The 15323-nt window shown below is 47.8% G+C and overlaps 1 protein-coding gene across 6 annotated transcripts in view; it reads right to left on the minus strand.

Annotated features, from left to right (window-relative positions):
- MAP4K1 (mitogen-activated protein kinase kinase kinase kinase 1) overlaps positions 1-15323 on the minus strand; it is a 165775-nt gene that overhangs the window by 17037 nt on the left and 133415 nt on the right. For all 6 annotated transcript variants that reach the window (XM_063937909.1, XM_063937908.1, XM_063937907.1 and 3 more), the window contains 6 exons: positions 5906-6065; positions 4694-4776; positions 2214-2298; positions 2048-2124; positions 390-450; positions 205-307 (listed from right to left, as the gene is read on the minus strand). In XM_063937909.1, coding sequence (XP_063793979.1) covers positions 205-307; positions 390-450; positions 2048-2124; positions 2214-2298; positions 4694-4776; positions 5906-6065 — 569 coding nt within the window. The remainder of the gene's footprint in view (positions 1-204; positions 308-389; positions 451-2047; positions 2125-2213; positions 2299-4693; positions 4777-5905; positions 6066-15323) is intronic.

The raw sequence follows: 15323 nt of genomic DNA on the forward strand, positions 1-15323 counted from the left end.
CATCAACCAATCAGCAGCTCTGTATAATTTTATAGTATGCAAATTATAGATGTTACTTCGGTGCTGATCGGTTGCCATGGGCACTTCCCCACTGGCTCACTTCTCCGCTCTTATCACTGCTTAGTAAATGCCCCCCTTAGTCTCTAGATACCTTGCATTACCTTTATCAATGTAACCCAAATTGGCTCAGATTGCCAAAAATACCTGGGCAGGAGTATGTGTGTAGTGATGTGACCCAAACGGGATTCTCTCCGAATCTGCTCATGTAGCACCAAGAGACTGTGAGAGTACAGCTGGGAGACCTTGCCTGAGGGCACATGGAAGGACAATGAGAGATCGTGCTGTATGTGGTCCACTGGAGCTCTGTGACCCCATCTCCTTCCTCTTACCAGTTACGGACATTAGCACATCGTTGATAGAATAGACCCATGTTGTCCGGCCAGGAAATAGCTTGAAGAAAGAAGAATAAATATTATTTTGGGAACCGTGAAATGAGCCATTGAAGGACCTTTGGGCTTGCGGAGTTATGTTTTCAGGTGTCTGGCTTTCCTAAAGTTTTACCATCTCATCACACACATGTGACTGCCGCATGATTCCTAACCGGACAGGCGTCCTGCTGTGTTCTATAATAATATATCAATACTGTGGAACGAATTACACCATACGAGTTATTCTACAGCAGGGAAAGTACTGTGTAAAATTATGCTCTGATATGTTACATCTGTCTCCAACAATGGTTTCAGCTGTAACAATATTGTAAATCATTAATAAAATCAAATCTGACTCCACTCAGAGCAGGAAATATAAATCTGAGAGGTAAAAAAGCTGAAGCTTAAATTCTAGCTTCTTAAAAAATTTACACCATATTAACATAGAAACAAAGAATTTGACGGCCGATAAGAACCACTAGGCCCTGTACAGGAACACACTTACACCATAGGGTTAATTTTTGCTGGGAGCCAATTAACCTACCAGTATATTTTTGGACTGCAGGGGATTAAACCTAAGAACCCGGAGGAGAGCGACGCAAACACAAAGAGAATATACAAACTCCACACAGTTAGAGCCGTGATGGGAATCAAACCAATAACCTCAGTACTGCGAGGCAGTAATGCTAACCATTACACCATCTGTACTGCCCACGGATGGTTAAAATCATTATGTTAAAATGTAAACTAGTCTTATTTTGTTGCACTTCTTATCCAGTCTCCCAAGGTCTCTGAATCCCCCAATGGCTGGGCACTGGGGTCCTGATGGCTTACAACTCTTGTCTAAATCAAACAGACAGTCATTCTGTCGAAGCCTTTCCCTTACCCATGCTATATGTTTTAATCAGTTGAGAACAATGAGGTGTAACATAGACTGGCACTGAAACATTGAAACCTTGAGGTAGTAGATCAGGAAGATGCCATATCATTCAGAAGTAAAACCCCACTTTGCCATCATGGACTCCACCCAGATGTTTAGAATTTATGTGCAGCCTCTTTATGGTACCCATAGCTAGGTTGGTTAATTTCAGGTGCTGAGTGCTAGGTCTAAACATCTAGATCATATATGGCCAATTAGTGTTGTTGCAAGTTAAAGTAGTTATTATACAGCTAATTTTTTTTCTGCCAGTCCTGATAATGTATTTCCCGAATCCTGATCATATGTTGATTGATGGTCTAAAAAAAATGCAATTTTTTGTGGAAATATATTTTTTAAAACGTCAAAAATAGGACTAATTTGCATGGTTTGGGGGTATTTTTGCCAAATTATAGGTATGTAAGTACTGCAGCATGGATTAATTTTATTTATATGAGACCTTTCTTCAGTGGAGCTTACAATCTAATTCCACTACCATGAGCCCACCAGGCCAGTTTAGTCATAAACCAATTACCGTAACTCCTCTGCATGTTCCTTGACCACGGAGGGAGCTAGAGCATACAGAGCGAGCCATAGCAACCATGCCGTGAGTCTGTGGAAGTTACTCTGATGTATATTTCTGTATGAGTAAAAGTACACCTAGTGTGACTTCAACATTGATACACAGGTTGTCTCTACTCACCAAATCCAGAGATGCCTGGGACTCTGAACGATTCAACGTGAAGATCCCCTGCTCCGCTCCCAGGATAACATACATATCTGTAATATATACACACACAACAACATATGGGAATTGGAGGTCGCAGAGGAAGTAGCACAGCAAACGGTAGCAAGACACTCACACCCACCATTTGTTGTGGGATGTCTCCAAGTTGTGGCAGAATGGATTTTCAAAGGACACCCATTAAAGATCTTCTTCAGCTGGAAATCTACCTGTAAGGAGACACATAATGTGTTACCGCACAAACTCCAGTCTTATGATCTATCCAAATATGGCCACCAAGATCTTTACTGAGCATGTGCAAAGGTCTTTACTGTGAGGCTAGTGAGCTGTATGAAACCTTGCAATGCTCCATCACCATTGTACATGTAACAGTGAGTACGTCTGTACCTGCTATCAATCAATAAGCCAACGCCACTGGTTAACTAACTGTGCTGTTCATAGTTGGGGCCGGATGTAATGACATCAGTGTGGGATGTGGGCCGAACTCAGATGTTTTTCTTTAAAGGGGCAATCACTTACAGGCATGGGTTTACCTTGTAAGTAATTGCCCCTTTAAAAATAGTCGAGCCCAGGCGTCATTACATCCGGCCCCTGGAGTCAACTGCTGGTGTGTGCCTACATAACTCTGCAAATATCAATACCCGCACACACCTTTGCAACAATTTGCAGACAAAAATTTTCAGCAACCCTTCTTTGCAAGTTCTGTCATGACACTGGGTGTGGTTTATTGGGTAGACACTAACTAGTTTGACAGTTATTAGGTTGACCACTATTGGTCAACAGTGACTAGGTTGACACTTGAAATAGGTCGACACGGTCATTAGGTCGACATGTAAAAGGTCAACATGGAAAAAAGGTCAACATGAGTTTTTGGGGGGGTTTGGGTGTTGTTTTCTTCGTAAAGTGACCGGGAATCCCAATGAGTGCACCGTGTCCCCTCGCATGGCTCGCTTCGCTTGCCATGCTTCAGGCAAGGTTACTATTCTCAATCGTAGTCCACGTGGATCATAAAGTATGAAAAAGTTTTGGTTTAAAAATTGTAAAAAACTCATGTCGACCTTTTCATGTCGACCTACTGACCATATCAACCTAAAGTTCATGTCGACCAATAGTGGTCGTCCTAATGACTGTCGACCTAAGTGTGGTCGACCTAAACACAGGTTAGAAACATAGAAACATAGAATTTGACGGCAGATAAGAACCACTTGGCCCATCTAGTCTGCCCCTTTTTTTTATCCTATACGTAATCTCTACCCTTTTTGAACCTTAATTCTTAATAGGATACCCATTGATATTGTACAGTACGTCTCAATTACGACTGCACCTCTGTGTGTACACAGGTTCTAAGTTATGTTTGTATTCATAAGCAATTACAATAGCGATGTTCTAGGCTACAGAATTGGTATTGTTAGCAAGTGAAGCTGCCGGCCAGAAATGAAAAGAGACACACACTGCAGCCTTCGCAAACTCATTTGCAGCTGCATACACATTCGCAGCCTATACACAATAATGAGGAAGATCGAGGCTCGGGGTTGGTCTATGGCTACACAGATTGGAAACAGCAGAAGCGCCGCAGGCAACCATGCTTTTGCACGTACAAGCTCGCAGCTGACAGCAGATACACACCCCAAAAAACATCCATGATGCCTGCGTTTTTCCAACCACTCCCTGCCAACTCCCAATTACCATCTCCAAACTTCAGGTCAATCACTTTTCCATTAAATCCTCATTGCAGGCAGGATCGCAGCGGCACCTTCATGCCCAGTCTGCTGATAATCGCTTCGTTGTCTGAACATGGCCCATTGCATGCACACATGAATTAGGCCCACGCTGTGTAACACAGGCGCTGTAAGAGTTTAAAGGATGTTTCCAGGAATATCAGCAATGTGTGCCCTTTATGTGCTGTGCTATGCCCCAGTAAAATACTGGATAAAAACGGGTGTAGTATGTGTTGTGGGCGGTTGGGCTCCTGGCGACCAGCATACCGGCGCCGGAATCCCGACCGCCGGTATACCGTCAGCTGGGCGATCGCAAATGAGCCCCTTGCGGGCTCGCTGCGGGCACGGTGGGGCGCTACGCGCGCAACACTATCTATTCTCCCTCCAGGGGGGGTCATGGACCCCCAAAAGGGAGAAAAGTTGTCGGTATGATGGCGGTCGGGATTCCGGCGCCGGTATGGTGGTTGTTGGGAGCCCGGCCGCCGGCATCCTGAAGACCACCCGATAAAAACTAGTGTAAACTTGTGAGCCCTATTGTATAGCCTAACCCTTTGTCCTAATAATCCAAACTGACACAAGGGACACTACAAGCTCTAGTACCGTTGCGAAAATGAAAAGTGTTCTAGAGTGTGTAGATGGAAATGGCTCTGAGTCATCCTTACAGCAGCTTAAAGGGCTTTCATGCCTCATTCTGTCACCTCACTGAGGATGGAGTATCCTTACATGCAAACAGACCATAGACATCCAGATCACGCTCACCACACATAACACACAGGGCAGCCGGATTAGTCAGCATTATTCAGCAATAACAAGGCTCCACTTGGTTACATTCATTCTAGTATAAAGGTATCTATGTCAGAACCTGATAGCCATATAAAGGTTTTACCTGTTTTGCTTGTGTTCTTCCTTTCTTTGGGGGCAGGGAAGGGGGTGGCTGCCATGAGATATTACTTGATAAAAGAGATGGCTCTAAAATGGGAGTAAAGAAGAAGATTTTGGGGAGTTTACACTTGTCCGGAAGTTTTATTTTCTCGTTCCCGTAGTTTCATTTGCATTCTAAATTGTACAATTGTCTAATTGTATCCTGCCCATTTCCACATTTCACATCCAGAATGACCCAGATTTGGGGTGATTCAAAATAGTTTCATCATTTACACTCTTCCTTCAATTTCAGATTCTACAGCAACTCTATGACGTAAGCTAGCATGCAGAATGAGTGGCACCTCTCATATTTATCCGCCCCCCCCCCCCCTCCCTTCCCAGCAGAGAACTGCCTCCATTATATATTTTCTAATAAATGGTTCACCATTCATTCATATCACCTTCTTCCACTATGCTTTCAGCATCTGTAGACTGTCTGTAAGCTTTCGAGCAGGGCCCTCAGCTCTTTGTCTGTCTGTTATCACACAGTCTCCTCCTTTTACTGTTTTGTTCTCGATTGTAAAAGCACAAGGGAACATGCCAGCGCTGTATAAGTAAATGGACCTTCTAATATCTCCTTTTACTTACTCACATCTCCCCCACTTTCTACCAAAGTACCTCTTTCGAGGGGAGATGTTTCAAGCCATGGAGAGAGATAAAGTGGAGACGTTGCTCCACTGACATATATATAATGGAAACAGTATGCGCAGTGCACACGGGCACCTAGGGTCCAGGGGGCCCACACAGCGCACCCTGCACCCATTATTTTTAATACTTACCCTCTGGAGTCCCATTTTCCTGGTGTTTCGTCCATGCGCAGTAGGAAAATCACTGCGAAAATGGCCACCACCCCATTTTCCCGTAGACTTGCGAATGCGCTTTAGGCTCTGGGACAGCGTTAGGGTCCATTACGGAACCAAGTGCCCAGAGCTACAGCGCTGCTGGCTTGAGAGGAGGGGGTCCAGATTGTACACGGGCCTTCTCTTCTCTAGATACGCACGTGCGTCGCTCATGCCAACCTATTAACTTCTAACGGCCATTTTATAGACTGTGCAAGATAAATGAAACTGATTGATTACTATAGGCAACTTCTAAACATTATCTCTCTCAAAGGTTTGATACACATTCCCCTAGTTCTTGCTGTTGCACTATCTGGTGCTATCACCTCGCCACTCACCTGAGTTAGCAGCAGACAGCTGGCTCTTCACACTGACTAGGGAGGCGGGTGCTGGATTGCTATGGACACTCGGCCCACTATAGCACCGCACCAGGGTGGAGGGAGCATGCAACTTGTCCTGCTGCCTTTTTATATCATCAGAAGAGGTGCGGAACCTGGGCTGTACAGGAGGAAGACACAGAGGCAAAGGGACAATGTCACATGTATGAAAACTAGACTGAGATCTACGGGCAACAAGATGCCCTCACCCAGTGGTGCAAGTAGAAATATTTCCTTAGTGGCGAAAAATGGGTGTGGTCACGTGTTGTTAAGGGCATAGCCACATGCTGCTAGTGGGAGTGGCTACATGACACTAGCGGCGTGGACCCATGACAGACCCTTTTTTGGGGGAATCTGAAGGCAAGGCTAAAAATAAATAGTAATGCCTCCATTATAATAGAAAATAAGATTTTACTCACCGGTAAATCTATTTCTCGTAGTCCGTAGTGGATGCTGGGGACTCCGTAAGGACCATGAGGAATAGACAGGCTCCGCAGGAGACTGGGCACTCTAAGAAAGATTTAGTACTACTGGTGTGCACTGGCTCCTCCCTCTATGCCCCTCCTCCAGACCTCAGTTAAGGAAATTGTGCCCGGAAGTGCTGACATTACAAGGAAAGGATTTTGGAATCCAGGGTAAGACTCATACCAGCCACACCAATCACACCGTATAACTTGTGATAACATACCCAGTCAACAGTATGAACAACAACAGAGCATCCAACAATGGATGCCACCATAACATAACTCTTTATTAAGCAATAACTATATACACGTATTGCAGAAAGTCCGCACTTGGGACGGGCGCCCAGCATCCACTACAGACAACGAGAAATAGATTTACCGGTGAGTAAAATCTTATTTTCTCTAACGTCCTAGTGGATGCTGGGGACTCCGTAAGGACCATGGGGATTATACCAAAGCTCCCAAACGGGCGGGAGAGTGCGGATGACTCTGCAGCACCGAATGGGCAAACACAAGGTCCTCCTCAGCCAGGGTATCAAACTTGTAGAATTTAGCAAATGTGTTCGAACCCGACTAAGTAGATGCTCGGCAAAGCTGTAATGCCGAGACCCCTCGGGCAGCCGCCCAAGAAGAGCCCACTTTCCTCGTGGAATGGGCTTTCACTGATTTTGGATGCGGCAATCCAGCCGCAGAATTAGCCTGCTGAATCGTGTTACAGATCCAGCGAGCAATGGTTTGCTTTGAAGCAGGAGCACCCAGCTTGTTGGATGCATCCAGGATAAATAGCGAGTCAGTCTTCCTGACTCCAGCCGTCCTGGCTACATAGATCTTCAAAGCCCTTGACTACATCAAGCAACTTGGAATCCTCCAAGTCACGAGTAGCCGCAGGCACCACCAGGGCCGGATTAACAATGGGGCGGATGGAGCTGCAGCTCCAAGCCTCCCATTGAAAATAGGCCCACAGACCTCCCTGCAGTGCAGTGCAGCCAGTGGGGACAGGAAAAAATATATTTCCTGTCATCACACACAGCAGCGCACTCACCTCCGGCTACCCATTCACCCCCACCACGGCACTGACTAGTAACTAAACATACCACTGCCAGTGGCTTTCCTTTCCTATATCCATCTGAGGCTTGGCCCCTGGGTCCGCCTGAAGCTCCACCCCGGGTCCGCCGGAGGCTCCGCCCCATTCACCCGAGGCTCCGCCCCCTGCCAATCCGAAATACGTGCTTTGCTTGTCATCCCCGCTGCAGCTTCCCAACAGGAAAATGCCTCATGAAAGAGGGGGAGGGGCTGCTGCCTTTAGGAGAGCTGTCTTCCACACCAGGCCCTGAGGTCTCCTCTGTAAGTGGTGTTTATGTCAGTAAGTGTTGCATGTGTGTGTCAGTAAGTAGTGTCTGCCAGTAAGTGGTGTGTGTCAGTAAGTTTTGTGTTGTGTGTGTCAGTAAATAGTATCTGTCAGTATGTGCTATCTGTGTCAGTAAGTGGTGTGTGTCAGTAGGTTTTGTGGTGTGTGTCAGTAAATAGTGTCTGTCAGTATGTGCTATCTGTGTCAGTTAGTGGTGTGTGTCAGTAAGTTTTGTGTTGTGTGTGTGTGTGTGTCAATAAGTAGTGTCTGTCAGTATGTACTATCTGTGTCAGTAAGTGTTGTGTGTATGTGTCAGTCAGTGGCGTAACTCCCAGAGGCAATGGAGACATTTGCCATCAAAGGGGCATAGAAGAGCAGGCACTGAGGTTATAGATGAATCCATATATGAATCCATCTATAACTGCTGTGTGTGTAACTGGCGCGCCGCTGACCACTTCAGCAGTGAGCGCTGAGCGGTAGCACACCTGCCGTTGCTACTGTTGTCAGAGTAGAGTTCCGGGATCTCGTCACCGCTATTGTGCCGCCGCGGTCTCAGAGCCGGCCCTTAGAGTGATGGTGGTGGTAGGTAGGGGCACCTGCCGGCGGCTCTGTTATGATTTTAGCTGCCCGTCTCAGCTGAGATCGGGCAGCAGCTGGCAGTACAGCTCTGAGTCTGCAGTGGGAGGGAGTGCAGGTGCCAAGCAAGGCTCGCCTGGCTGACTAATCTAAACATGCCGCTCCGTTCGGGCGGCCGCCGGCAGGGCAGTTCACTAAGCTGTTGCCCTCCTCCCGAGCAGGCCCGACATTCTCCCTCCTCCAGCAGCTGCGGTGAAACAGAGGTCGGCCTCTCCATAGCAAACACTGTTCCAGTGTCCTAAACTCCTCCTCACACTAGAGGCAGGGCGGCACCATAGGACAGCATAGCAACTGGAGCTTGGTGAGCTCCGCATCCAGCGTGGATCCTCCTGCCTCTGGCATCCTCTTCGACCTGCACCTGGATCCGTGGGCCTCCCAATGATACCATACAGCTCACCACTTGCAAGGTTGGGATTGGACACAGTGCAGTGAGTGACCGGGTAGTCCTGTACCCAGCTACCCCCCACTCCTGTGTGTTACTGCCCTGTACCCATACCAGTGTGTGTGTGTGTGTGTGTGTGTAACCCCCTGTACCTCCCTGTGACCCCCTGTATCCTGTACCTGCTACCTTTGTGTGTATGTCACCCTGCACCCCCCTACCCTGTGTGTATGACATTTTGTACCCACCACAAAGGTGTAGGAAGTGTAAACTGTGCCATGCACGGGGGGTGCATGGCACAGTTTACACTTCCTACACCTTTCTGTTTGACACCCTGTGCTCCCAGTCCCTCCGTGTATGTCACACTGTACACTCTCCACCTCTGTGTGTGTGTGTCACCCTGTACCACCCCCCCCCCCCAAAAAAAAAAAAAAAGGATGAGTATATTTTTGATCTGTGGAAGGGGTTAAATTGGCTTTTTATTGCATTTTCCCATGCCCTTTCTTCTACACACTTCGCTTGGCTTGATACTCCAAAGATAAATCCAAACTGTTGTAAGATTTTTTTTTTTTTTAGATTGAGGGATATAGTATGTGGCGACCACTAACGCTGTCTGTAGTATCTGTGGTTCCCCGATGCTGTTGTTACAATATGGAGGTGACGATGCTATCAGTAGCATATGGGGGTCACCAATGCTGTGGAGGGGGTGGGGGGTACTTGGTAGGAACTTACGCCACTGGTGTCAGTAAGTATTGTCTGTCAGTAAGTGGTGTGTGCCAGTAAGTTTTATGTTGTGTGTGTGTCAGTAAGTGGTGTCTGTGTCAGTAAGTTTTGTGTGTGTGTGTTAGTAAGTAGTGTCTGTCAGTACGTTTTTTGTTGTGTGTGTGTCAGTAAGTAGTGTCTGTCAATAAGTGGTATCTGTGTCAGTACATTTTGCCTTGTGTGTGTCAGTAAGTAGTGTCTGTCAGTAAGTGGTGTCTGTGTCAGTATTGTGTTGTATCTGTGTGTGTCAGTAAGTAGTGTCTGTGTTGTGCGTGTATGTCAATAAGTAATATCTATCAGTAAGTGGTGACTGTGTCAGTAAGTGTGTGTTGTGCGTGTCAGTAGTGTCTGTCAGTAAGTGGTGTCTGAGGCAGTTAGTTTATCTGTGTTAGTAAGCGGTATCTGTGTTGTGTGTTTCTGTAAGGGGTATCAGCAAGTTGTACCTGTGTCAGTAAGGGGTGTGTGTTAGTAAGTATGTATGTGCCAGTAAGTGTTATCTGTCCGTAAGTAGTGTCTGTGTCAGTAAGGGGTGTCTCAGTAAGTGGTCTGTGTCAGTAAGTTGTATCTGTGTCAGTAAGGCGTGCCTGTCAGTAACTTTGTATGTTCCAATATGTGACATCTGTGTCGGTAAGTGGCGTCTGTGTTAGTAAGGGTTGTTTGTGTTATTAAGTGGTATCTGTCACTAAATGTTTGTATCAGTAAGGAGTGTCTGTATGTGTGTGTGTCAGTAAGGTGTGTCAGTAAGTGTATATCAGTAGGTTTGTGTCAGTGTGTCTGTCAGTAAGGGGTGTCTATGTCAATAAGAGGTGTCTGTGTCCGTAAGGGCTATTTGTGTCCATTAGAGATGTCTGTATAGGTAAGTGGAGTCTGTGTCAGTAAGTGGTATCTGTCAGTAAGGGATATCCATGTTCAGGGCCGCCATCAGGGGTGGGGGGGACTGCCAGACAGGAGTACCTGGCCAGGGTGGAAAGGGGGGCTACCTCTGGCTCCTATAGTAGGGTTGACACTGCACTTAAGCTCTGGCCCGGCCGCGCAGAGCTTATCTTCCAGCTTAGATGTGGCCCAGTAACTACCCTCTCTTGTACTCCCAGACAGCCTGGCAGTGTACCATGTGTAATCTGTGGATGCCTGAGATGTCCCTGGGCCAGGACAGTGCTCAGCGGGCCGCATCTTTTCACTGGTGAGGACCTTTGTATTAATGTTGCCGCCGAGAGGGGAATGTGAGTGTGTGAGGGGGAATGTCACTGAGAAACAGAGGGGAATGTGAGTGTGTGAGGGGGAATGTCACTGAGAAACAGAGGGGAATGTGAGTGTGTCTGTGGTGGTCACTGAGAGACAGAGGGGAATGTTTGGGGGGTCACTGAGAGACAGGGCAATGTTGGGAGGAGGATCGCTGAGAGACAGGAAAATGGGGTGTCACTGACACAGGGAGGAATGTGGGAGCAGTCACTGAGAGACAGGGGAATGTGGCGAGGGGGGGACACTGAGAGACAGGTCAATGTGGCCATGTCACTGAGGCAGAGGGTAATGTGGGGGGTGTAACAGAGACAGAGGGAAATATGGCTATGGGGCAGCATATGCATGTGTGAGGCTATGTGGGTCGGGGGGGGGGGGTTCCTATTTTTACTGTACCAGGCCCCACAATATCTGATGGCATCCCTGTCCCTGCCAGTAAGAGTGTTTGTGTCACTAAGTTCTATCTTTGTCAGTAAGGGGTGTCTGTTATTAAGTATTTATGTGCCAATAAGCGGTGTCTGTGTCCGTAAGTGCCATCTGTCAGTAAGTGGTGTCTGTGTCAATAAATGTTTGTGTTCGTAAGGTGTGTCAGTAAGTGGAATATGTCAGTAAGGGGTGCCTGTATCCATAAGTGATATCTGTCAGTAAGCGGTGTCTGTGTCAGTAAGAGGTGTCTGTGTAGGTGTCAGTAAGTGGTAAGTATCAGTAAGTCTGTGTCAGTAGGTGGTCTGTGTGTCAGTAAGGTCTTCAGTCTATATCTGTATTTGTGTCAGTAAGGGGTGTCTATTGGTATGCGGTGTCTGTCTGCAAGTGTGCCTTTGTCAGTAAGAGATGCCTGTGTTGGTAAGTGGTGTATGTGTCAATAAGTACCTGTATCAGTAACTGTGTCCCATGAGCCCTCAGTTCCCTGTTTGCTCTGTTTTGCCCATCTCTGCTCCCCTTTCCCTGTCTCCTCTGTATTGCCCCCCTCTTTTCTAATCTTTCCACACTTGCTCTGTTTTGCCCCATTGTTTCTCCCCTTTCCATCTTCTTTGCATGTTGATACAACTCTCTGTATCATATGGCGGTCACTGCGATGCTCTCTGTATTAGATGCTGGTCACTTAGATGCTCTAGGTATCATAAGGTGGTCACTAAGATGCTTTCTGTATCATATGGTGGTCACTGATTCTTTGTATTATATGGTGGTTACAAACTTTTTCTTGTTACAGCGTCACTATTAAGTGGTTGAAGGTAGGCACTATCTTTGACATCCATCGGGATAGCCACACACCCTATTTAGATCACAGCCACACCACACTGGTCACACCCCCACATCACTAATCACACCACTGCAGCGCTTGTCACACCTCATGCCGAGGCACACAATAGGCCCTTCCTAAATTTCAGCTCCAGGCCCATGTGGACCTTAACCTGGCACTGGGCACCACAATAGGTTGGTTCAAATGAAAAGATGACACCACCTTCGGCAGAAATTGCGGACGAGTCCGTAATGCTGCCCTGTCCATATGAAAAACCAGATAGGGGCTTTTACATGACAAAGCCGCCAATTCTGACACACGCCTAGCCGAAGCTAAGGCCAATAGCATGACCACCTTCCACATGAGATACTTTAGCTCCACGGTCTTAAGTGGCTCAAACCAGTGGGATTTCAGGAAATTCAACACCACGTTGAGATCCCAAGGTGCCACTGGTGGCACAAAAGGAGGCTGAATATGCAACACTCCCTTAATGAACGTCTGAACTTCAGGAAGAGAAGCCAGTTCCTTTTGAAAGAAAATGGATAGGGCCGAAATCTGGACCTTTATGGACCCCAACTTCAAGCCCATAGTCACTCCAGACTGTAGGAAGTGCAGGAACCGGCCCAGCTGGAATTCCTCTGTAGGGGCCTTCCTGGCCTCACACCAGGCCACATATTTTAGCCATATACGGTGATAGTGTTTTGCCGTCACGTCCTTCCTAGCCTTTATCAGCGTAGGAATAACTTCATCCGGAATGCATTTTTCCGCTAGGATCCTGCGTTCAACCGCCATGCCGTCAAATGCAGCTGCGGTAAGTCTTGGAACAGACAAGGCCCCTGTTGCAACAGGTCCTGTCTGAGAGGCAGGGGCCATGGGTCCTCTGTGAGCATTTCTTGCAGTTCCGGGTACCAAGTCCTTCTTGGCCAATCCGGAACGATGAATATTGTTCTCACTCCTCTTTTTCTTACGATTCTCAGCACCTTGGGTATGAGAGGAATAGGAGGAAACACATAGACCGACTGGAACACCCACGGTGTTACTAGTGCGTCCACAGCTATCGCCTGAGGGTCTCTTGACCTGGCGCAATACCTTTGTAGCTTTTTGTTGAGACGGGATGCCATCATGTCCACCTGTGGCAGTTCCCATCGATTTGTAATCTGAGTAAAGACTTCGTGATGAAGTCCCCACTCTCCCGGGTGGAGGTCGTGCCTGCTGAGGAAGTCTGCTTCCCAGTTGTCCACTCCCGGAATGAACACTGCTGACAGTGCTTGCACGTGATTCTCCGCCCAACGAAGAATCCTGGTGGCTTCCGCCATCGCCACTCTGCTTCTTGTGCCGCCCTGGCGGTTTACATGAGCCACTGCGGTGATGTTGTCTGACTGAATCAGCACCGGTTGGTTTCGAAGCAGAGGCTCCGCTTGACTCAGGGCGTTGTATATGGCCCTTAGTTCCAGGATATTTATGTGCAGACAAGCCTCCTGACTTGACCACAATCCTTGGAAGTTTCTTCCCTGAGTGACTGCCCCCCATCCTCGGAGGCTCGCATCCGTGGTCACCAGGACCCAGTCCTGTATGCCGAACCTGCGGGCCTCGAGAAGGTGAGCACTCTGCAGCCACCACAGAAGAGTCACCCTGGCCCTCGGGGACAGGGTGATCAGCCGATGCATCTGAAGATGCGATCCGGACCACTTGTCCAACAGATCCCACTGAAAGATCCTCGCATGGAACCTGCCGAAGAGAATAGCTTCGTACGATGCCACCATCTTTCCCAGGACTCGCGTGCAGTGATGCACCGACACCTGTTTCGGTTTTAAGAGGTCTCTGACTAGAGTCACGAGCTCCTGAGCCTTCTCCGCCGGGAGAAACACCTTCTTCTGGTCTGTGTCCAGAATCATGCCCAGAAAGGGCAGACGCGTCGTAGGAATCAGCTGCGACTTTGGGATATTCAGAATCCAGCCATGCTGCTGCAACACTTCCTGAGAGTGTGCTACGCTGATCAGCAACTGCTCTCTAGACCTCGCCTTTATGAGGAGATCGTCCAAGTATGGGATAACTGTGACTCCTTGCTTTCTCAGGATCACCATCATTTCTGCCATTACCTTGGTAAATATTCTCGGTGCCGTGGAGAGCCCAAACGGCAACGTCTGGAATTGGTAATGACAGTCCTGTACCACAAATCTGAGGTACTCCTGATGAGGTGGATAAATGGGGACATGCAAGTAAGCATCCTTGATGTCCAGAGACACCATAAAATCCCCCTCTTCCAGGCTTGCAATGACCGCTCTGAGCGATTCCATTTTGAACTTGAATCTTTTCAGATAAATGTTCAGGGACTTTAAATTCAATATGGGTCTGACCGAACCATCCGGTTTCGGTACCACAAACATTGTGGAATAGTATCCCCTTCCCTGTTGAAGGAGGGGAACCTTTACCACCACCTGCTGGAGATATAACTTGTGAATTGCCGCTAACACTACTTCCCTTTATGGGGGAAGCTGGCAGGGCCGATTTGAGGTAACGGTGAGGGGGCATCACTTCGAATTCCAGCTTGTATCCCTGAGACACAATCTGTCTAGCCCAGGGATCCACCTGTGAGCAAACCCACTGGTGGCTGAAATTTCGGAGACGCGCCCCCACCGCTCCTGGCTCCACCTGTGGAGCCCCAGCGTCATGCGGTGGATTTAGTGGAAGCCGGGGAGGACTTCTGTTCCTGGGAACTGGCTGTATGGTGCAGCTTCTTTCCTCTACCCCTGCCTCTGGCAAGAAAGGATGCACCTCTGACTTTCTTGCTTCTTTGTGTACGAAAGGACTGCATTTGGTAATACGGTGCTTTCTTAGGCTGTGAGGGAATATATGGCAAAAAATTTGACTTCCCAGCCGTAGCTGTGGAAACTAGGTCCGAGAGACCGTCCCCAAACAATTCCTCACCCTTGTAAGGTAAAACCTCCATGTGCTTTTTGGAGTCAGCATCACCTGTCCATTGCGGGTCTGGCAGAAATTGACATTGCATTTATTCTAGAGCCCAGTAGGCAAATGTCCCTCTGGGCATCCCTCATATATAGGACAGCGTCTTTTATATGCCCCAGGGTCAGTAAAATGGTATCCTTGTCTAAGGTATCCAGTTCCTCAGACAGATTATCTGTCCATGCTGCTACAGCACTACACATCCAGGCCGACGCAATTGCCGGCCTCAGTAGAGTACCTGAATGTGTATAAACAGACTTCAGGATACTTTCCTGCTTCCTATCGGCAGGATCCTTTAGGGAGGCCGTATCCTGTGACGGCAGGGCCACCTTCTTAGATAAGCGTGTCAG

This window comes from Pseudophryne corroboree, chromosome 8 (genome assembly GCF_028390025.1).
Source record: "Pseudophryne corroboree isolate aPseCor3 chromosome 8, aPseCor3.hap2, whole genome shotgun sequence".
NCBI classification, from domain to species: domain Eukaryota; kingdom Metazoa; phylum Chordata; class Amphibia; order Anura; family Myobatrachidae; genus Pseudophryne; species Pseudophryne corroboree.